Below are 23677 nucleotides of genomic sequence, written 5' to 3'. Positions count from 1 at the left end.
GGCTTCTTTTCTTCACTGTGTTGGAGACTTTGGGTACAGAGCTTCTGCCCTGTGGGGCTCCATCCTGGGCATTTGGTGAGAGTGGGTCCCTCCTGAGTCAGGTTACCAGATGAAGTACAGGATGCCAAGGTAAGCTTGAACTGAGAGCAGCTAGTATTTTAGTATAAGTATGTCCCAGGGTTTTTAACCGGGTATCCTATATGATTTCCCAGTCCTGGCAGCCCTACTCCTGAAAGGACGCTTTGCTGCTGCCAGGCCTCAGATTCCTGAGGAGCAGGGAGGGATTGATGGCACCTTTGTTGCTTGTGGTATTCCAGGCCCTGGAGGTAATGTGAATTTCAACCCTCGAACCTGTGTGGAGGGAAGCTCTGGTTACGAATTCCCAGTGGAGAGTGGTTTCACCACCGGATGCCAGCTGGGGTCTCTTTGCTGGCAGGAGGCCTTCTCCCCACACTGAGGGTGTGGCCCTTCAGGAGTCACCTCACAGGGACACCAGGCTGTGTCTTGTGGCTCTCTGCAGCTCTGCAGCTCTTGGGCGTCCCCAGGGCACTGCAGCTTCAGCTCACCACTCCAGCTTTTCCACTCGCTCTTCCTTCTTAGCCCCTTGTGATTTCTTGTGGAGCTCAGCTGTAGATGTAGAAGCATTTCCAGAGGTTTTTATATCAAGAAGTTTTTCTGCATATTAGGGCTGCTGTTTTGCTAGAAATGGAAGGCTCCCCTATTTTTCTTTATAAGTGGAAACCCTGTTTTGGTGCCGGTTCTTTCTGTAGCCATTCTGTGGAGGACCTGTCTGAATTAGAAAGTCTACATTTTATATACTCAATAGGTATTTACCCAATGAACAATCCCCCAGAATGCAGAATTGATTAAATCCCCAACCCCGAAGGCACAGAAGGGAAACCTGGCTGATCAAAGAATTCTTGCCTTTTAATTTAATCTGAGTTCTATCCCAGAGATAGAGTCAGGCATCTTGGGAGTGCTAAGGTAGTAGGAATGACAGTTTAGCCCAAATACCTGCTGCCAAGCCTGACATTTCAGACCCTCTGCCCGACAGTGTCAGTGTCCTACCACTTCCGCACTTAGCCCTGATTAGATCTTTATCGTGCCAGGCACTGTTGTAAGCATTGGGGCCACAACCGAGAGTGAAGCCAAGCCCTGCCCTCATGCAGCTCACCTCCTAGTGGGCAGGGAGAACAGATGATAGACAGGTAACAGGGTGCCAGGGTCTTGGAGAAAGCACAGCCGAGGAGGCTGCTGTGTGGAGAGAGGTCTCAGGCACCTGACACAGGGGACTGAGGGATGTGGGGGTGTAGGGGAGCAGGCACCCCCCGGAAGGCAGGAACAGGTGGACATGTTCTGGAGCTAGAGAAGAGCCTGTCATGGTGAGGTGTGATGCGGGTGGGGTGAGCTTGAGCAGGGAGTGAGCTGAAAAGGCAGCAGGCCAAGGTCAGCCGGGGTCTGCAGCTGCCGCGGGGACCTCAGTTCAGCGGTACTCCTGGTGAGGTGGTGGCGTTGGTGCGCTGGAGAGTGGCATCATCTGGGTCTCGGGTTTAAAGGGTTGCTCTGCTTGCCATGTCGAGTATCAACTGTGGGGGCAAAGGCAGAGGGCCAAGGCGGTCAGGGAAGATCCTGGTGGTGCAGGTGAGAGTGCTGGTGCTATGGGCGGGGGCGCTGAGAGTAGGCACCGTCTCTTTTCCCGAGAGCCCCCACTTACCAGGGGCATTGTTGCCCCTCTTTGCCCAGCCAAGTTGCTTCTTGCTTTTTAGGTTTTCAAAATTAAGCAGACTATTGCTGAAGGATTCCAGCAGAGGGAGTCAGGGAAGAGGTGCAGGGTGGGGAGCGGGCTGCTGAGGGCCTGGTGGTGGCCTTTCCTCACCGGGCGGTGGAGCCCTGGGCCTCTGCTGTGTTGCCTCTCCTGCAGAGTTGTGTGTATGACTGGAGGAAAGGGGTGGAACGAGTTCAACCAACACTAGGGTCTTGCTATAAAGCACATTAGAGACAGGTAGTGGCAGCCGGGTGGGGTGGGGCTGTGGGGTGGGGTTCTAAGATAGGAATTTGCCATTCGTAACAAAGGAACTTTGGTGTAAAGGCTTTAATTTAGGAATCCCAGGCATGCTTCCTCATGGATCTCTTCCTGACCCTTATGTTTAATTTAATTTACTAATGGATGGATGAGCCCAGAAAGGGTTACACAGGAGAGCACTTCTCAGGGAGTGGTGTGACGCTGGGGAGGCTCGCCCACCCTGTGTCTGAGCTAATTTCTGAAATTTGTTTGGAGCTTATGTACTGAAACAAAGCTGTTATTCTAACTTTCACATGAAAAGATTCCATGTCTTTTAAGATACTTTTTATTAGAGCTCAAGTTCTTTTATAAGCAGAAACTCCTTTTTTAGGTTTCTAAAAAGCATACAAACAGTGGGAAGACAGAATTCTTCCCCAAATCACCTACAGGTGGTTCGCCCACACCTATTTCAATAGACCTTATTTTAGCGACTCACCTTTATCAAATGGTTCCAAAGTGTTTCAGCCTAGTTTTAACAGAACAGCAGCTCTTCCTTTTCAGACGCATAGTTTTCATAACATTTAATTAAATTTTGCAATTGCAATGACAAGTACAACTGGCGTCGCTGCTGGGAAACAGACCACTGACTCATACCACTTGGTGGGAGGGACAGAAGTGCCTGCGGGCCAGTGGGAGCAGGTCCTGCCACTTGGCGTCCTGTGTAGGCTGGCTTGTGAGTGGTGCAGTCAAGGTTGGTCAGAAGAGCTTTCTGCTGAAAGGAAGAGGAGCTGGTGAAGAGGACCAAGCTCGCCAGAGTATTAGGAGGCAGGCCAGACTGTGTGGGCCCTGGGCGCCAGCAGAGGAGCCTGTAGAGGGGCTTCAGTGTCTGTCAGAGGCCACAGGAAGGTCAGGGGTGGTGAGGGTTGACCATGCCTAGGATACTGCGTTGATGACCAGGTCATAGGTGAACATTGAGAGAAGTGTCAGGAGACTGGTGGGAATTAGAGATTCCATTTTCTATAGCTTGTTATTTTGTCTTGTTTTTAAGGGCTAAGGCATTCTCAGTGTGTTTACAGGCAAAAGGGTAAGTGCTTGTGGAAAGAGAGAAAAGATGCAAGAGAGGAATGGGACCATTGATGGAGCAGGGATCCTAGAGGCAGGGAGGCCTCTCGGCTCATCAGAGATCCCAGTTCACCAAGCAGGGATCCCAGAGGCAGGGAGGCCTTTCAGCTCATCAGAGATCCCAGTTCACCAAGCAGGCGTGGCCAGGCCAGATCACTGCTTGTTTCATAGGACCCCAACCTAGTCTGCTGAGGGGAGGCTGGAGGGATGGGTGAGGACTCTTTCCTCCCATGGGGAGACACTCTCTGTTGGATTGGCCGTGTGTGGAGTGGAGGCACAGAACCTACATCTAGGTGCTGCGAGGGTAGGTGAGAAAGCCAGCTGACCCATGCTGGGTGGTTGACCAGGCCCGGTGACCACGTTGGCCATTGTCATTGAAGCATCTCATTCCTTGATTAAAATCCACTGGTGCTCTTCACATCACAGGGCCAGTTCCAGACAGTAGATTACAGCCATTTGATGTGTCATATTTACGTTCCCCTAGCATGAAAGCAGCAGTTTGTGTGCTTAACATTATAAATATGCATGATTGAACATCCTGGATGTGATGGCTAATGAGTCTCTCAGGAACAGATTGATCTTGGAGATGTCCTGACTGGCCTTTAAGGGGCACGGTTGTCCAGCTGTGGAGCACTTGTTGAGTCAGATCTCCACACAGTGGTTCTTGTCCCTGTGAATCCTCTCACCTGCGTGAAGGGCCTGGCTGCCTTTTCTAGGTGTCTGGGAAGCCTGCTTTTTCCCATCAACTGCACCCTTGAATGGGGACTCCAGAAACAGGAGCAGCATCAGGGGCAAGTTAGAGGGCCTAGCACGCCACACTCAGGGACAGTGGCGGGACACTGGCAGGAGCAGTGGCAGCTCATGGGTCTCTGGATCCCAGGTTCCTGTGCTCGCCCACCTGCACCTGCCAATGGATGGGTGACTTTCAACAACACGAGAAGACAGCAGTTGGGGTCCAGTGGACTTCGCTACTGTTAGGAAGAAGCTCCAGCTACCCATTCTAGACTTCCTGTCTCTCGTCTGTCTTTCCTTATTCCTGAACCTGGCTTCCAGTCTGAGTTTGGGGAGATCTGCTTGGTGGGGGAAGGTTTCCCAGCTCTTCCTGTGGCTGGATGGAGTCAAAGGCACCAAGACCTGAGTCTGGGAGGGGGCCAGCCAACTCGTTTTTCTTCTTGGGGTTCTGTAATTTTTGCTTTGCTTGCCCTTGTGTAATTATAAGAGGTGCACAGCTGCTGTTTGGGTTGCAGTTGTCTAAATCAGTGGTGCCCCAGAAGTTGCCAGTGTTCTGGGAGCTGCTCTTACTGAGAGAATCATGTCTTTTTACTGGAACTCCTTCCTAGGGCCACTCTGAGCTCTCACAGCCTCTGCCACAGCTCATAGTTTCTGGCTCTGCATGGTGGAGTCGCCTCGCCTTCTGCTGTGGCCCCTCCTTGTCACTCTGCAGTGCACTCAAGGCCGTTCAGCCTGTCGGCGGGAGCTCCACCTTCCCTGTGCATTCATCTGGCCCCCATTTCACCTCACTCGGTGCCAGACACTGCACCAGGGCTGGAGACACAACCCAGTTTCCACACCCTGGAGACTCGGCAGAGACACGTGCGTAGAGGATGCGATGGAATCCTAGAGGCTGTGGGGACCCGTGAGAGGGTAGGGATGTGCAGTAGGTTGCTGTTTCTGGGGTCTCAAGACTCGCACCTCACAGGATGGGTATGAGTTTGCCAAGTAGAAAAAAAGAATCTTTGGGGGGCAGTTGAGGGAGAAGGAGGACGGCTGTGAAGACCGGAGGCTGCAGGGCATGGCCGGCAAGGGCCATGACGTGAAGGGAAAGGAGACAGTGGCCCTGGGGTGAGCATGATGTGAAGGGAAAGGAGACAGAGCAGGTGGGGAGGGTGACAAGTGGGGCGAGATCGCACAGGGTCTCAGGGTGGACTGTGGAGCTTACTTTTCATCCTAAGCCACGTGGGGGTTACGGCAGGCATGAGATTAACCCGAGGAGTTCAAATATAACGGAATCAGGGAGCATTGCACATTGTTATGTAACCAAGTCTTGAATTGCAGTGTAAAGAACTTCTTATCAGCATTGATGGGATAATTAAGAAAGGTTGTCAGAGATGTTGGAATTTGAACCAGAATTTAAGATTCATAGATACTGAGGATTTATGGGCTTTATTTAGAGTAACTTCTTGCCTATTAGAAACCCTATCAGATAAATTTTAAAACAGAGACCCAGAGCTCAAGGTAAGACTACTAAATGGATGATGTGGAGTGATGGTTAAGATGACATTTTCCTGGCTGGTGCCGTGGCTTTGGTTGGGAACAGCAAGAGTGTACAGAACCGACGGGCTGGGATCCAGCAGGGTGGTTGGCAATAGGAAGGAAGTGTGGACACTTGATCCAGGAGACGCTTAGGATTAATCTGGCAGCTATGGCCTGCGAGGTGGGGAGAGGCTGGTGGAAGGAAGGATTATGGGCTGGGGGCTGGAGTGTCATGGGCTGAATAGGACCTGACAAGAAGGGGAAAGAGCAGAGAGACGGAGGCTGAAGAGGGCACCACTTCTGCTGCTGATCACAGTGGTAACAATACCAGGTCACCCCGAGCACCTTCTGTGTGCTGGGCACCATGCTGTTGCCACAAGAAGGCACTGTTATTATTCCCATTTGCAGATGAGCAGTTGGGCACAGTGGCTTTCTGAGGTCCTGCAGCTTCTGGGAGGGCAGGACTCACATTTGGGCAAGTGTGGCCGGGCGGCCATGCTGCTTCCCATTTCCCTGCTTCTTGCAGGGCCCCTGGGGTGAGCACCATGCACAGACTAAGGTGTGAGGGTTGTATTAGGCTGTTCTCACATTGCTATAAAGAAATGTCTGAGACTGGATAATTTATTTAAAAGGGTTTTATTGGCTCACGGTTCTGCAGGCTGTACAGGAGGCATAGCAACTTCTGCTTCTGGGGAGGCCTCAGGAAACTTACAATCATGGCAGACGGTGAAGGGGAAGCAGGTATATCCTAACATGGCAGGAGCAAGAGAATGGGGCAGCAGGGTGTCACATATTTTTAAATGACCAGATCTTTGGTGGCGGAGTGTCACATGTTTTTAAATGACCAGCTCTTTGGTGGTGGAGTGTCTGTCACGTATTTTTAAATGACTAGATTTTTGGTGGCGGAGTGTCTGTCACATATTTTTAAATGACCAGATCTTTGGTGGTAGTGTCACATATTTTTAAATGACCAGGTCTTGTGTGAACTCAGAGTAAGAGCTCACTCATCACCAAGGAGATGGCCCAAGCCATTCATGAGGGATCCGCCCCCATGATCCAAACACTTCCCACCAGGCCCCACCTCTGACACTGGGAGTTACATCTTAGCATGAGATTTGGAGGGGACATCCAAACTCTCATTTGATGAACATGCTGGTGACACGAGTACACAGAGTAGTAAAGAAAGACCTTTTCACAATAGAGTGGATCTTAGATTTTCATATGAATAGAAGGGTTTATGATTTTTGGTTTTGTTGATCCTGTGACCTTGGAGTGTTTGTCCTGTCACTTGTCTGGCTAGTGTCCTGATGGCTCTCAGGTACCTGTCCACACTCTAGGCGACACCCAGCGCTAGGGCATTGATGCCTCAGGAATCCAAGTTTTCATCTAAAACAGCGTTTTCATTGGGTGCGGTGGCTCACGCCTGTAATCCCAGCACTTTGGGAGGTTGAGGCGGGCGGATGACTTGAGGTCAGGAGTTGGAGATCAGCCTGGCCAACTTGGAGAAACCCTGTCTCTTCCTAAAAAACACAAGAATTAGCCAGGCCTGGTGGCGAGTGCCTGTAATCCCAACCTACTCAGGAGGCTGAGGCATGAGAATCGCTTGAACCTGGGAGGCGGGGGTTGCAGTGGGCCAGAATTGCCACTGCATTCTCGCCTGGGTGACAGAGTGAGACTCCATCTCAAAAAAACTAAAATTAAATAAAAATAAACGAGTAAAGCAGTATTTTCAGAGGGGCATGTGTACCTGGGGTCTGAGCAATATTTATGAACATGTTTTTCCTTAACAACCCTCCTCATTTTGTGCCCGGAATTACCCTGTATAAGTTCATGAAAATACTGAATGTGTTCAGGACAGGCTGCTGATTCTTTAAAGTCACGTTTTAAACATTGTATCAGGTCACTTTTTATTTCTGTACAGCCCTTCCTTGGATTAGACACACTGTGATTTGGTTTCTATTTTACCAATTCAGTCTCTTTTCCATGCAAGGAGGCCAGACGCTGTTAAGATACTGCGCTCCCTCCGTGAAGCTGAGCGTGTCCAAGATAGTTGCTAGGACAACAGAATCTTCTGTTTTCTCGCCGGCTATTTTTGTTTCTTTTACTATCTCAAGTTGTTTTCATTTTCAGTATTGAGTTCTCCCTTACCATTTTTAAAAATAGAGATGTTTTTATTAACTTTAATATGTTAATACTGTATGTTCTTGCCTTTATGAAATTCACCTTACAGAAAGGCACTAGGATCAGTTTACCTAAACGTGCGGGAGACGGAAGGCCAGACGTGATTGCTTTAGATTCCTCATGACGTTCAGACCTTACTTGGAACTCAGTTTGGTATCTAGTTGTGTTAAAATACAAATTTTCAGTTTATAAGTTACTTAATTGGGTTTGAAAGTAAATGCGTAATGCCTTCAGTGTTCTTTCCACTTTGTGCCCTGCCACCCTCACTGTGGAAATTAATCATAGAAACTCAGCATTAATCTGTATGCCCCAGTTATTTACATCTCTGTGCATGGAAAATTATCAGCATGTGTCACTCGAAGAAGATGATGAGCATAAAAGGTGCTCTTTACCAGGTCCATTGGTTTATATGTGATTGCTGTTGGTATGTGGTATCTGCCTGTCTACTGATGGAAAGTGGTAAGATACTGTCTTACATGCAATCTGGAAAACCGAGTGCCCTGACTTTACAGTGTGTTACATATAATTGTATTTACTTTAGAATTTTTAGAAAGCATACCATTTTCAGGTTTAAAACAAGCGCTTAGGTTAGGAGCTTTTCTATTATTCACAGCTAATAAGAGTTAAGGAGGATTAAGACATTTGAACTATTGTTAATACTCATTGCAACAAATATGACAGCTAAATAACGATATATTTGTAGGAAGTATAGTTTTATGTGTTAAAAAATAGAACACACATTTTCAAAATAAAAATATGGTTTTTGAAAGTGTACTGTTAAAAGATTTTTTGAAAGTTGATGCCAATTTTGTTATATTCGATTTGTGTTCTACAGTAATGCAAATTAAGGGAAATTGTGTATCAGAGAAGTGTCTTTAATATCTATAGTGCTCTTCTTTAAAATTAATGAAAAACTCCAAGCAGAATTGATTAGCATTTATATGTTATAATGGAAAATAGGAGTTGGAAACTGGAATTTCCAAATCAGCCCAGAACTGTGCAGTATTTTGAAGCTCCTTAGTGCATTTGGAGAGAGGGGAGCCAGTCATGCCTGGCATAACTCATTTCTTGCCCCAGCGGAGTGAAGCCGACCCAGTACACAGGCCCTCACTCAATCCTTTTTTTGTTTAATTTATATATTTACAGTAATACAATAAAGGATTTGTTGCTGGAATATACACATATTTATTTATATGTATAATATTTATCAATATATTTACAAATATATGTATACATGTACACACACACACACACACACACACACACACACACACACACACACATGTTCTTCATGAAAACTCTTTCAGCTGGGAAACTGTGAGCATCCCTGAATGTCCGTGAGGTGACTACTAGGATATAAACATCCCCCAAGGGAAGTGCTTTGAGTTACATACGAAAGGACCTGCAGAAAGATTGGAGTCACCTTTATCCGGGTAATAGTGGATTGTGGACCATAACCTAACAGACACCCAAGAAATCTCATAGCTGAGACCTTGAGCAACATACCTTTACTATATGCTGATTGACAGATAAATGGAAAATTGGAGGGAATGAGGGGAATTCAGTAAAACCTCGTTTAAGTAGTATGTGATTGAGGAAAGAACTTATTGTGTTATTTTTAAGAGTTGGCACACTAAAAGTTACAATTTAATTCAACGAATATTTACATGCTGTAGTGGGAAAAAGATCCTGGACTTGATCATTAAAAGATCGGGGCTCCACTTTCAGCCTGCCACCAGCTAGCCACGTGACCTTGGGCAAGTCAAGTCTCTGAACACCCTGTCTCTTTTAAAACAGAGACTGTGCCTTCCTTTACCTCATGCTGTCAGGGTCACAGGAAATAACACTAGTAAAAAGGTTTCTACTTAGAGGCTGCCCACTAATATCAGTAAGTGTATCAGTGATTGCATTGGACATAACTTTTTGATGAGTACCAAAGGAAAAGGCAAAGGATGAAGGGAGCTCTGAGAAGGAAGGGGCATTATTTCATGGCAGGATTCGAGGAGGCAGAGGTGGCTCAGGACAGCACTTCAAAAAGAGTGAGTGGCGTAGGCGTTCAGTAGAGAAAAGCCGTGGCCTTGGCCAGGAATAGCAAGCCAGCTGCTGCACTCAAGGAAGACCTACTTGGAGACCCTTGTGATGTACCTGGGCGGGGAGATGCTTGTTCAGGAGGTTTCTTTGGCTTTCTCCTGAATGACATTTCCTGAGATATATCTACTATCAAGTTAATCACATTCACTCACCAAATAAGTTCTTTTCTGCTTTCTTTTTACAAAGTAGCATTTGAGAATGTTTTTATGTGGCGCTTCTTTCATTACTGTAGTTCTCTGATAAGTAACTGCATAGAGCAGCAGGTAGGGCTGTTAAGTGTTAGAGGCTGTCTTTGCAAAAACTGAAATAATGACACAGAGAAGTTTGTCCATAAAAATGAATGATTCAGAGACATCTGTTGTTATTAGCCAAACCTTGGATAGGAACTTTCTTAGAGGGAGGTGAGGTGCCCTCTCTGGCTGAATTACCTGCTCCTTCTTACCTTACATTTCAACCATATATAATAGCAGGTGAGATTCACATTTACATCTTTTCCTAAGTTCGTTTTAGACTGGTTATGTACTGTAATTCCATCTTATTTCCTTTGTGGCCTTACGAGCTACCCCTCTTTATTTCATTTCTCATGATTGCCGTAGGGTTTCACCATGGGCGACTCTAACTTGTCACAGTCAACCCACACATTGTCAGCATTTAACCGCCTCACAGAGAATTCAGGTATCTGGCCCGAGGCCACAGCTGTTCCTGCCCTCTGTGTTCTTTGTGCTGTTATTCTCATATACTTTCACAGAAACCACACAATGGACTGTTGTGATTTTGGCTTTAAACAGTAAGTTATCTTTTAAAGAGATTGAAACTATCTTTTAGTCTTTTAGTCTTTTATCCTTCCCTCCACCATTTCTGATGTGCTTCATTCCTGAGTTTCCACCCGGCATCATCTTTCTCCTGTATGAATAACTTCCTTTAGCAGTTATTATAGAACAGGTCTGGGAGCAGTGAATTCTATTAGCTGTTGCTTTTCTGAAAATATATAGTTCAACTTCATTTTGTTGAGTATTTTCTTTTGATATAGAATTCTAGGTTGACAGATTTTTTCCCCTCCAACACATAAAAGATATTCCATTGCCTCTTGGCTTGCATAGTTTCTGATGAGAAGACTGCAGTTCTTCCTAGCTTTGGTTCTTGTCCCTGATGAACCTTTTTTCCCTTTGGTTGTTTGTAAGATTTTCTCGTGATCTTTTTCTTACTAGTTTGTCATAATTTAATTATGGCGTGCCTCTGCGTGGTTTTCTTGGTATTTATCCTGCCCGGGGTTTATTGAGTTTCTTGGGTGGCAGGATTGTCATTTTCAGAACACATGGAAAATGGTTATTATTTCTTCAGATTTTTTTCTATCCTCCCCCTTTTGGGGACTCTTATGTATCCATGCATTAGGTGACTTGCTATTTTCCACAGGTCCCTGTGACTCTGTCCATTTGTTTTTGGCCTTTTTCTGTGCCTAATTTTGGATAGTTTCTGCTGCTCTGCCTTCAAGCTCACTTATCTTTTCTTCTGTGGGTGTATGATATGCTGTTAATTGCATTGTGTTGGTTTAGGTCTTCCAAGAATCAGAAGCCAAGAGATTAGATATCGAAGAGGTCTATTGGAAGAAAACACCTTTGAAGGATCAGGGAGAGGAAGTCTGAGATGGCAGGAGAGCCTTTGCTCTTCCTTGCGAGACTGTGACAAGAGTCAGGAAGAAAGAATCCAGGAAAGATTTGGCCAGGCTGATGAGTGTCCTAGAGCCAAAGATGCCTGTCAGGGAGTCCCATGTCCACAGGAACAGCTGGCACCAGAAGCTCTTCTGTGCTCCGTCACTGACCAGGCACATTCTGTAATGTGCGTGGCCATGGCATGAACAGGCAGCAGATCCTGAGGGTCAGCAGATGCAGGGTCAGGAGCAGCAGGAGCGTTGCAGAGGAGCACACTTTCCTCCCTGCAGCAGGAGCTCGGCAGAGCACATTTTCATGGCCACCACACTTATCCAATAGAATTGTGTTTTAGGAATCCTGTTTTTTATCTCTAGAAATTCTGTTGGTGCTTTTTATGTTTTCCAGTTCTCTCCTTACTATGTTTTTCATTTAATTCTTAGAGCATACTGAACATTTTTGTAACAGCTGTTGTAATGTCTTTGTTTCCTAATTCATCATCTTTGTCAGTTCTGAGTTGGCTTGATATTTTCCCCTTGTTATGGGTTACATTTTCCTGTTTCATACGCCGAGACATGTCTCATTGCTTTGCCATACATTGCAAATTTTATGTTTTTGAGTGCTAGATCTTGTCCTATTCCTTTGAACTGTGTTAGAACTTTTTTTATGACAGCAGTTAAGGTACTTGCAAGTCAGTGTAAACCTTTTGAGGCTTGATGTTTCAGCTTTCTGGTGAGCCTGCAATGGGCTTTCTTCAGGAAGGGCTTAGCCCAGTACCAAGGCATGGCCGTGGGGTCCCTGTTGAATGCTGCATGTGTGCAGCGAGAGGCCCCTCTGCTCTGGCCAGTGGGAGCTCGCTGACCCTCAGCCCTAAGTGAACTCTGGGAGTCATCTGTTTGCAACTCCCCGGAAACTGTTCTTTCCCAGAAGTCGACTTTGTCCAGCTTCATGGAGGTTTACCCCCTGCACACACTGATTGGTACTTAGCCAGAGACCAAGTGGGTCCCCTGTGCAGATTTCTGGAGCTCTTTTTCTGCCTAGGCCCCACCCCTTTAGTGCTCTACTCCCTAAAATCTAGTCACTGTGTTCTGCCCAGAGTCAGATGCAACCACCAGACTCAGTTTCTCCAGTTTCTAAATGCATCTGGCTGGGAGGCAAGTACAGACCCTGTTACTGGCTTATGAAAGGAAACTGTTGACTGTTACTTGGCCTGGTGCCTCTCACTTAGGCCCTAACGGTATAACTGATTGCCCAGGAGCTGCATAGTTCACGTTAACTGAAATCTGGAGTGTATTTCGGAAGGAGGCATTTTTCCATGTCGGGGCTTCTTTAAGACCACAAGGCTGAAGTCTGTGCTTTCTGCTCCCCGGAGGCCGTGCTCTGCGCACTGCGTGCATTTGCTGCCTCCTCCCTCCTCCTGAATGGCCACCTCTTCCCTGCTGATCCGCACCCTGTCCGCACCTGAAGCCTCTGTCCGTGTTGGTCAGGTAGGATTTCTCCACCCTTTTCGCCCTCCATCACCTTCCATCTTCTACTTTAGGCTTCTCCCACATTCCAACTTGTTTCTAGGTTTTTCTAGCTTCTAGGTTTTTCTAGCCAGAGAAGAGAGGACTTCCTTCGTTCATATCTCTCAAAGCAGTTAGGACACAGCATTTCACCAGTAGAAGGAGTTTCCTCCATTAGAATGAGTGACTCTGTGTGTGTGTGTGTGTGTGTGTGTGTGTGTGTGTGTGTGTTCATCCATTAGATGAAAGAACAGCACATTTCAGCTGCCTCTGCGACCTCACCTGGAGCTGGGGAATCACCCTGTTCCCCGCTGTTGCCCGGCACAGGACCTGGCACCTGTGGGCACTTAGCCAGCACAGGACCTCGTACCTGTGGGCACTTAGGAAGTAATTGTGGGCTAAGTGAACTTAAACCACGTCGTGGACTCAGCTTTACTGTCTTGTTGTTACCTTCCTGTCTTTCTTAGGCCAGTGATCAGCAAAGATTTCCTTTAAAGAGCCAGAGAGTAAAGGTTCCCAGCTCTGCGGGCCACACAGCCTCTCACAGCCGCTCAGCTCTGTGCTGTGTGAAAGCACCACCAGCCAGTGTGTAAATGCATGGGCCAGGTTGTGCCAGTGAGGCCTCATTTACAGAAGCAGTCAGCGGCGAGATTTGATCTGTGGGCTACAGTTTGCCAACCCGTGCATGAGGCAATAAAAGGCCAAGAGCCTGGTATAAACTCGTAACGAGAAACCAAGGCTCTGAATCAGCCCCGAAGTGTAAGCAGCAGCATAATGATCTGGACCAGCGTCTTGGCATTGTTAAATTCAACCCATTCCGATGGCTGCGTCAGCATCTATTGCTCTGTTTATTGTTTTTCCTTAAGCAAGCAGTTCCATTTCTAGAAATTTATCTCAAGCACATAAATCTAGAGGGGGCACATCAGTGTTATTTATGATGGGAAAACTGGGAACAGACACAGCCCTAGGCTGGAAGAGGCACAGCCTGATGTACAGCGTGGGCCAGTGGTTAGGAGCAGACTCACCAGCCAGGGGACACGGCTCCAGTTCTCGCACCCTCAGCAAATTACTTAGTCTCTCTCTTAGGAAAAAAAAAAAAAAAAAAAAGAAATCCTTGCACATGCTGTAAAATTCAAAAGATAAGAGTAATGTTCCTTCTTTGTTCCCCAGCCGCCCAGGGCCCCTCCCTCAGGCAGCCCGGTTCAGGTTTCTTTGTAGCCTTCCTGTTGGTGGGGGAGAGGGTAGCACCTGGGTGTGTGTGCCATTCACCCCCTTAACTGTGAGGGTCAGGAAAATCATCATGTTAGTTTACATTAAGCGTGGACTTCTGACACACAGATTTGCATGCAGATGTTTGGGGGAAATCGCGAGTGGGTTTGATGAGAGTGGCCAATACTGTCTCTTCTCCAGTCTTTCCTGTATGTGAATCAGGATGCACGGGTGGGAACAAGTCCGGTCCTGTGGGCTTTTCCGGGAGAAGAAAGTACAGATCCACATTCCCAAACAGGCTGGGCCACATCCCCAAGCAGGCTGGGCTGCAGTGTATACACCCTCATGTGTCGGCTGCAGTGTGCACACCCGCATGTGTCATTTTGTATCTGCTAGTACAAATGTGCACACCCTCGGCAGCCTGGGATGGAAGCCCACCCCGCTCATCCTCCATGTCTGGGCTCCATCGGGGGCCAGGAGGAGTTGTCATTTCCAGCCCAGTCCCCCGTGACCAGCAGCTCTTAGGGAAAGGAACTTGGTTTCTACACTGGGTCAGCCCAGGTTGCTGGGGTGACTGGGCAAGGTGCCTCCCAGTGCACTGTCTGAAATCCCTTCCCGGCTCCAAGCCTCACCCTGGAACACTCTGGGTGGGCCACCAGGGACTGACACAAGCCAGAGTCACTGGTGGAGGGCAGCTTAGCTGCTTGGCTCTGGAAGAGGACTTGGAATGTTTGGCTTTGTAATTTATTGAGGTTTTTTTTCCCTTCAGTAAACTTCGTTTTTGATTTCTAATGGAAAATGGAATACAGGGAAAGAGCCTCCTGAAAGTGTTAAACTTATCAGAGCCCTGTGAATCTTATGAGTCGAAAATGCCTTGAATTCAGAGATCCAGCGAGGGAAACTCCATTCTCATTGTACAGTAGAGGGGATTGCAGAGAATGAGCATTGGAGGGGTTTGTTCCTTTTTCTGTTAGGCGCTCTTTCTTCTTTTGCTCCTTAAGGATTCTTGGTTTGCTCACCCAGTATATACTCAGCAGAAGCCCTGACTTCTGACAGGAGGAAAATGATTTTCTTTTCATTTTAAGTGGGTGTACGGCCTTGATAGTTCACCTGAGATAGTTCACCACATGCCCTTTCCATCTCAACCTTTGGACGCACAGCCACACACATGGGTGTCACGCACCCAGGCACCATGAACGAGCAGATCCAGGAAAGCGTGGCTCGGGAGGAAGGTCTGGCGAGGCCCGGTGTGGCTCCCGGAGTGAGGCTGCCCTGTGAGGGAACGGGCTTTGCTGCTTTCCTCCCTGAGGCGTTACCATGCGCTTTTTCTCATGTGATGAATGAGCACTGGGTTTTGGGGGTGGAAGGCTTATTTTAAATTAGTAGATACAGACGTGAAGTAGTAATGTAAACAAAGTGGATGGTTTTGCATTTTCCTGGTGTGAGATGCTGCAAATGAACCCCTCCCCACCGCATGGGTCTCTGTTGGCCTAAAACACTGAAAAGAGACCCCCAGGATCTGAGGACCCTCCTGGGTATCAAAGGCCAGTTAACTGCTGCCTGAGAAGTCCAGACACAAACTTTCCGAGACAATTAATGGCCACTGGCTGGACTTAGCAGGTTGGTATTCTGCTAGTTTCTATTCTCTGCTCTGATTTAAAATTCTATTTGCAAAGATGAAAACGGAGCCAGACTGTCCCAAACCCAGCCCTTCCTCTCTAAGTACTGCTGTGAACAGACCTGCGTGGCTGGTCCTGTGTTTGGGTAAAACATTAAATGACAACTTTAATTGAAAAACCCTGGGGAAGCTGACCCAGGGCGTCTTAAGAGAGGCGCCCACTGGCCGTCGTGTGGGTTTGCAGCAGGTTGGTTAAACGGGAAAACCTTTCAGGTGATCTTTTGTTCAGGTGTCAACTTTCTGTTCTTTGGGCTTAATTTTGCAGTTGGTCCTTTAGGGAAAAAGAAATGAATTTCTGGCAGGACCACCTCTCAGATGTGGAACCAACTACAGTGTTACCGTTTCCTGGCTGCCGCAGTCGTGTTTGAGTGTGGGTCTGCTGGAGGTGTCCTGGCCGGCAGTGTTCCTGGAGGGCCTTGCTGCTTTCACAGCTCTCTGGCCTGCCCCTCCCTCCGGGTTTGTGTTCTTGGGGTTGACCCACCCTCTCCTGCATCCTCAGCCTGTTCCCCTGCACAGTTTTCTTCTTCCTGGTGTACAGACGTGACCCGGTATCTCCCATCATAAAAAGCAGACACCCGGCAGGAGTCGCCTGTTGCTGCTGCTGCCAGCTACCACTCTCTAGCGGCTGAAAACAGTGCACACGCATCCTCCTAGAGTTCTGGAGGCGGAGGCTCTAAAATCAGGGTGCGGGCGGGGCTGGCTCCTTCCGGGGGCTCAAGGGGAGATTGGTGCCCTTTCCCTTTCCAGCTTCTAGAGGCCGCCCACATTCCTCAGCACCTGGCCCCACATTACTGTGGCCGTTGCTTCCATTGTCACATCTCCTTCTCTGATTTCTGAGGACCCTAGTGATGGCCTGGGGCCCACCCAGATAACCCAGATGATCTCCCAGTCCCCTGCTGCAGAGGCCCTTTTGCCAGGTGAGATCATGTGTTCACAGGTTCTGGGGGCTGGGCATCTTGAGATAGAGATCTCCACCTCTTCTTGATGCAGAGACCCCGCCTACCAGCCCCCTGCACATGCACGGGTGTGCAGGCATAGACACACATGCCATTACCTGGCGTGTGAAAGGTGGCCCAGGCGTTGTGTCCCCTTCCTCAGCTGCTGACTGCTTCCCCGCTAGTGTGGTCTCCTCCCGCCCTGCTCCTCGTGTCTTCGTGCAGAGCTAGTGGCCATCTGGTGACCGTGACGCGAGGCCTCGTATGTCACGCGTGGTCACCCCCAGCTCCTCCTGTGGCCTGTGCGCCTCACTCCGCAGTCCCTCTGCAGCCTCAGGCCTCAGCCATGCGGTGCTGCTCTTCAGCCTCTTCTCTTGTCCAGCACCCTGGATGGTTGGCTCACATGGCGCTGCCTCCCTCAGTTACTGGGAGGTGGCTGCACAGCCCTGTCTTCTAAGCCACAGACGCAGGTTCCAACTGCCCACGGGTCATCTCTATGGGGCAACCCGCCGTGTAGCCCCCACACCCTGCACCTATTCTGTAAACAGACCCGATACTTACCTTCCCTGGGGCTGACCAGCTCTTCCTCTCTGTCACCCAGGCCTTCCTGACCCCGTCAGACCCTTTGAGGCCAGCCCCAGGTGCCCGTCACTGTTCCCCAGTCCAGGAACAGCACCTGCAGCCCGTCTGACACAGGTCACACCTTACTCCAAAGGTCTTGTCAGACTGTGAAGCCAGAAAGTCACGCCCCTCTCCTGTGGTCTTCCTGCCACTTGTATACACCTGTAGTTTGAGCAGCAGTGTTGGGGGATCCCCCTGACCCTGGAGGGTCCCTCACTCTCCTGACGCCTCCCTGGACTCTGCCAGACCAGACCAGCTGCCTGCACTCCCTGCTGGGATCCCACAATACCAAACCCCCTGGGCTGTCTTGGCATCACTGGCTGAATGACCTGGGCTTTCATCTCAGTCTCTCTTCAGATTTCAAACTCCTGAAGGAGCTGGGCTTTTCTTTTTTCTTGTGTGTCCCAGAATTCTCCTGGTACCCAAACAAAACCGTCTGTATCCACACTATCCTGGGCCAGAAAGCTGGAGGCTGGCTGTGCCACCCACCCCTCCCTGCCTTTAGATGAGCATTGATGTAGTTAGGATGTCTGTCCCTCCAAATCTCATGTAGAAATCTGATCCCCTGTTGGAGGTAGGGTCTGGTGGGTGGTGTTTGGGTCATGGGAGTAGATTCCTCATGAATGGCTTGGTGCCCTCCTTGAGGTAATAGTATGTTCTCACAGAGTGCACATGAGACCTGCTCATTTTAAAGTATGTGGCAGCTCCCACCCCCAACCCGCCTCATGCTCTTGCTCTTGCTCCCGCTCCCACCATGTGACGTCCCTGCCCCTGCTTTGCTTTCCGCTGTGATTGGAAGCTTCCTGAGGCCTTCCCAGAAGCAGATGCTGGCACCATGCTTCCCACACAGCCTGCAGAACCATAAGCCAATTAGACCTCTTTTCTCTCTGCATTTCTCAGCCCCAGGTATGTCTTTATAGCAGTGCAAGAACGGACTAACACAGCACCGGCTCCTCCACTTCCAGGGCCCACTTCACAGCTGCGCACCTAGGAAATGAGAGGCTTTCTGGGGAGGAGGAAGGGTGGCTCCTGGGCCTTGAAGATCCTAGAGCTCTGCCTGTCCTGTGTGTGAGATGGCTGGTCTTGGGGCGACCTGTCTGCTGCTCCGTAGGATGCGTTATGTGTTCGTCTGTCACTGCGTGGCCACTGTGGCAGAGGCCAGGCAAGGCACGTTTCAGTGACTTGTGATCCAGGCAGCCATGGCTATGTGGATGGCTATGAATGCCTGCTGCTGATTAGGATAAAGGAAAAGCTGATTCTTTTAGAAATGGTTTTAGTACCTGTTCTTAAGGGCAGAATTTGGAAGGGGTGTGTGTGTGTGTGTGTGCGTACACAAATTGGCTGTGTGCCCATGCTGATTTGAAAATATGAAAAAACTCATCATTTTCCCACCTGCCATCGCTGGGCGACACACACCATGCTGGGTGCTTTCTCCTGGCTCCACAGCGAGGTGGTCCTGTGGAGCAACACTCCTCTTTCCGCCTCAGCCAGCCCTGTGCTGGCCGCCTACCCTCATGAACAGGCGTCTTTGTGCTGGCGGGGGCTCTTGTTGCCCCCCAGATCTCCCTGTGCCCTGTGAGGTTGGCCTCTGTGGACCGCCACCTGAGCCCCTGACCTCCCCCAGATGGTGGGAGAAGTGGGGGCTGTAACATCCTTCCTGCAGCTCTGTCACTGCCAAGCTCAGCCCCCGCTGGCCTCTCTGGCAGCATCCGCTCCTCCTGGGCTCTGTCGTCCTGTTGCTCCTGGATGTTCAGTGGCTCCCGCTAGGGTCAGTCCTGCAGTGCTTCCCCCTCCTCTGCTGGTTTTCCTGAACCCTGCCCACGTCTACTTAAAAGGCCTGGATGAAACTCACTTTCCTACTCCGCCCAGGGCCCCTTCCAGCCAGTGGCCCGGCCTCTGCAGGCCCTCTTCAGAGGGGATTTCACCCGGGGGTTTTTCAGAGACAACTCGGTGTTTCAGATGGTGAACTGTGGTTCCTGAGTCCCAGCCCCACCCCTGTGTCTGCGTGGCTGTCCCCCCTCAGGGCCTCCCCTAAGTGCCACCCATTGCTCTCTGTCCCCCTCCCGTGGCGCTTGTCACCCTCCTGACATTAATGAGAACGCTCTGGTTCGTTTCCATTTGTGGCTCCCAGCCCTAGGACAGAAGCTCCTGGCAGGCAGGGCTGGGTTGTGGTTTGTGTACCTGTGGCATCCTTGCACTCACAGGAGACAGCTGCCACAGATCATGTGCTCACCAGCATTGTTGAAGGAACTCATGAAGTACAGGCATCTGCCGGGTGGACATTGAACTATGAGCCGGGAAAACATTCATTCACGTTAAACAGAGTGCACCAATGCCTTTTTCCCCCACAGCTGCCGGGCCGCAAGTACAGCCCTGGGTACAACACCGAGGTGGGAGACAAGTGGATCTGGCTGAAGTGAACGGGCCGCCTTCCGCTCCAGCTGCGTCACAGCGATGGCCAAGCTGCATCAGCCGCACTCTCCTGGACGCCATATAGCTTTAAGATCGGTGGGAGGGTAAAGAATGCAAAAATTGCACAGTGGAGGAAGTGGTCTCACAAAAAGCAATCCATCCTGTAGTATAGGTAATGGAGTTGGGGGAAGCAGCTTCCGTTCTGGATGTTTGGAACCCTTTAGCTTTGTTTTGGAATGGCCCACCATTCTCACTGGAAAACAGTGGTCTGCTGTGAAAGGCCAGCTCTTGGCGGCCCCTGTGGTTTCAGCGCTGCCGCTCTGTGTCATTCAGGTTGTGTACATTGTTTTTCTTCCGACTTCCAGAAATAAAAGCGTTTCCATGGGACTTTCCCCATCGTATGTCTGTGTGCGTGCGGGCACGTCGAAACTACACACGTGCACACACGCTGCTCTGGGCCCTGTTTGGTGTGGTGTGGTTTAATTGAGACTTACATTATGCTGAAGAGTTTTTCTAAAGGCCTACTGTATTTATTTTAGTAATGTGCTACATTAGAGTAGAAAAAATAAAAACATCAAGAATAGCAAAAGGAGAACATTACCATAGATTTACAGAACAATATGTTTTAAGAGAGACGTTGAGAAAGGTTCACGTGGTGGCCATCCTCAGCGTCTCAAACTCCTTTGAAGGGAGATTTGAGCTTAGGCTGTTGATGACATAAGATGCAAAATCAAAATAATATACTCTCTTTATTACCCAGAAAATCAAGTTGCCAGTCAAAACTGAGAAATGAGAAAGAAAATCACATTTCTTTATTCATCTCTGTTGAAGCCTAGAAAACCAAAACAAGCTGGTTGTGGTTCAGCATCATCGTTTAGGAATTAAGCTGTCAATTGTGAGTCGTACTGAACTGTGAGTTTTCCACTGTAAAGCTCCCCTGTGTCCAATATGGTAGCTCCTAGCCACATGTGGGTATTGAAATTTAAATGAGCTAAAATGTAATACAGTTTAAAACTGGGTTCCTTGGTTGCACTGGCCATAGTTCAAGCGCTCCACAGCTGCCGTGGGGAGTAGTTCCAGTGCTGGTGCAGAGGACGATGCTCTGCTCCCCGCGGAAGCTCTGCCAGGCCTCGCTGCTGCGGAGCATGCGAAGAAGATGCACACTCCTTCCCTCCTTGCGTCTGCCTGCCTTTTTCCCTCTCTCCTTCCTTCCCTCCTTCTTTCCTCCTCCTTCCCTCCCTTCCTTCCTTCCTTCCGTCTGTCCTTGTTTTCCTCCCTTCCCTTCCTCCTTCCCTCCTTCCTTCCCTCCTTCTTCCCTCCTCCTTCCCTTCCTTCCTTCCGTCTGTCCTTGTTTTCCTCCCTTCCCTTCCTCCCCTTCCTCCTCCCTGCTTCCTTCCTTGTTTTAAGAATTTGAAAATAAAGTTTCCCAGGAGTTTTGGAGTCCAGATTTAAGTGGCTGAAGTTTTGCATTTCACTAAGAAACCAACAGCTTTAATCATGAAATGAAAGCACAGCTGGGCATTGGGCCAGTCACAGAGTGTCTTTTGCTCTGAGCACCTCACAAACCCGTTGTGGAGGGGAGGAAAGAAAAAGAAAACCATCTTTAATTATCTTAGCTGTTCCTAATGTCTTTGGCTGCAAAGAGCTAGCTGTTCCCTTCAACCTTGGTGGTTGCACGGGTAGTGTCCTCAGCAGTGAGAGGGCAGGTCTGCCCTGTGGTCAGGATTGCCCTTGTGAGGGGCAGAGCTCTCCAACCACGCAGGGCTGGGTGTCGGCATGGTGTGGACTCGGGTGCTCTGATCGTCTCCTGCGTTTGTGTCTGGCCCTGTGTGGTTGCATTCTCTTGATGGAGTGGGAAGTGTGTAATTTGTAGTGCTGAGGACATTCGTCTGTTTGATTTTCTGGTGTTTTCAATGACATGCATGTTCAGCAGAGAAAGATGAATAAACACTGTCCAATTCTTCTCTCCACATAGAAGCCTCAAGAAGAGGTGAGGAGATGCCCCGATTTTCTTATTTCAGAGCAGTACATGAGTTCGTCTCACAAAAGCTCTTACAACTAAAACAACAACAGCAACAAACCAGGATCAAAATAATCATGCATTTTCCAAGATTCCATGTTGGACTTCTCAGTGCTTTGGAGATCAGGAAATAATCATGTTGTTGCGGCAGTATGGTTTCGTGTCTGGATTTTATTCATACAGGCATGTGTTTACAGGCATGAGAATTCTGTATTGAAAAGAAAGTCCTTGTTTTTTTCTAACGTATCTTTCTGTTCTATCAAGTGTTATAACCAAATTGTTAAGAGCATTGAGCTTCTTAGGAGAGATTACATGCAGCTACTTAGGACCACCTCAGCAAAATGGGGTTGCCTGGGTAGATAGCAGCAGCAGCTCACCAGCCCCATGCTGCCAGGCTGCTGGCTGCTGTCCACCAGGCAGCCATGGAACCTCCATGTTCTGCCTAGGTGTTGCAGCAAGAACAGCAGGGAAAGAGGCGGCCGCCTCCAGGCCACAGGTGGACCCAGGGACCTTCAGTTACGCTGCTTCAATTGAATTCGTGTTGGTTTCTCTGCTACAGCAGAAGTGGAAGAAGCTCTTGTCTTGCTGGACATTTGTCCCATTTTTTGGCTAATAATTGGCTTTGAATCTCTCTGTGTCCTGCTTACCAATTATAGCTTTCTGGATTGGCTGTTCTTAGCAGTGCACATGTCAACGCAAAGAAGCAAGCAGGCGGCTACTTTCTGGGAAGAAGCATAGTCCGTGCTCACACTGGATGCAAATCTGCAAGATTTGGGGGTTTGGCAAAATAGGGGTGGAGGGAAAGCTGCGATGGCTGTCAAAAACTGGGGCTTTTCGAAGAAAAGCTTGTGTAGGCAGCAGCCACTGGCTGGCCAGAATTCCATGAATGGAAGCAGGTGCTCGAGTGATCTGGGGCTTTACATCTGGATATAAATAGAAGCTGGGAGCCTGAGGCTTTGCTTTAGGAAAATCATGAGCCAGAAAACAGAGGAGGTGATTCTCAGTAGTCACCTCACGTCGCTAGTATTTTCTAATACTCTCTTGAATTGTACAAAGCAAAGTACCTTTTAACAGCAACACATCTGTGAGTCGAAACAGCGAGCTTCCCTTGGGAAAAGGAGCCTCTTCTCAGCAGAGGATCCCAGCCTTTCCATCCTTCCCCATCGGAATGCCAGGCTCTGTTAGTTTGGATGTTGGACATTGCCACCTGAATTCCAGGAGGCCGGGGAGCTCCAGTTATGGACTTGTCCCCAAAAGAGTGGTGCTGTTCTCAGAGCGATAAATGTTCCACTGAAAGTGTCTGTCCCCTGGCTCAGGCTGGCTGCACTTGCTTGAAGGAAGCTGATTTAAGGGTTCTAATAGGAAGACAAATGAAACTATCAAATTTTATCTTTAAGCATGTGAATAAGTTTGCTCATTTGCTTTTACTATTGATGTATAGTTTTAAAATTCTTAATTTAAAAATTATTTTAATAGTAAATTTTTCACAAGTGAACACTTTTTCTCTTTAAATTAAAATTCTGAAGCTCCCTTGTTAGTTAGATCCAATTGCTGGTTACATTTTGGGAAGCACTCATTTTAGTGCTATGTAGTTTCATTGAATAAACTTTTTTTAATGAGACTATACCTGGTGATTATATTAAAAATCCCAGCTTTTAATTTGTAAAAAGCTGTTTCCTCTGGCACATTACACGTGGTAGTGTGGGTTTTCTTACAGTGAATGTTGATGGGGCCTCCTGCATCCCGGGCAGCATCTCAGCGCTGGACACGTGGCAGTGAGAGCAGAAATGCTAGCGGTGGCTGAGGGGCGAGGCCCAGGCGGAAGCCCCTGATGCAGGGTTGTGCATGTGCAGAATCTGAAAGCTGTGAGACTTGGCGAGCCCGCAGTGGAGGGGGGTGTCTGAGCCGCGAGGAGGGTCTGGCCTGAGCTGCAGGGCACCCCCCCAGAGCCCACTGTAGGTATTGGAGGGCTGAGGAGAGTGCAGAGGGCCTGGGAGGCGAG

At 48.8% G+C, this 23677-nt stretch overlaps 1 protein-coding gene across 5 annotated transcripts in view; it reads left to right on the top strand.

Annotated features, from left to right (window-relative positions):
• Nucleotides 1-23677, top strand: part of NDUFA10 (NADH:ubiquinone oxidoreductase subunit A10) — a 140848-nt gene that overhangs the window by 43496 nt on the left and 73675 nt on the right. For 2 of the 5 annotated variants that reach the window (XM_002813060.4, NM_001133074.1), the window contains 1 exon segment: nt 19595-20042. The exons of 2 other annotated variants lie outside the window; for them this stretch is intronic. In XM_002813060.4, coding sequence (XP_002813106.3) covers nt 19595-19663 — 69 coding nt within the window. In that variant the 3' untranslated portion in view covers nt 19664-20042. 5 annotated transcript variants of the gene reach the window in all.

The sequence above is a fragment of the Pongo abelii genome, chromosome 11, assembly GCF_028885655.2.
Source record: "Pongo abelii isolate AG06213 chromosome 11, NHGRI_mPonAbe1-v2.0_pri, whole genome shotgun sequence".
NCBI classification, from domain to species: Eukaryota; Metazoa; Chordata; class Mammalia; order Primates; family Hominidae; genus Pongo; species Pongo abelii.
The sequence above is the reverse complement of the archived record's forward strand: the minus strand, read 5'-3'. Positions and strand labels throughout refer to the sequence as shown.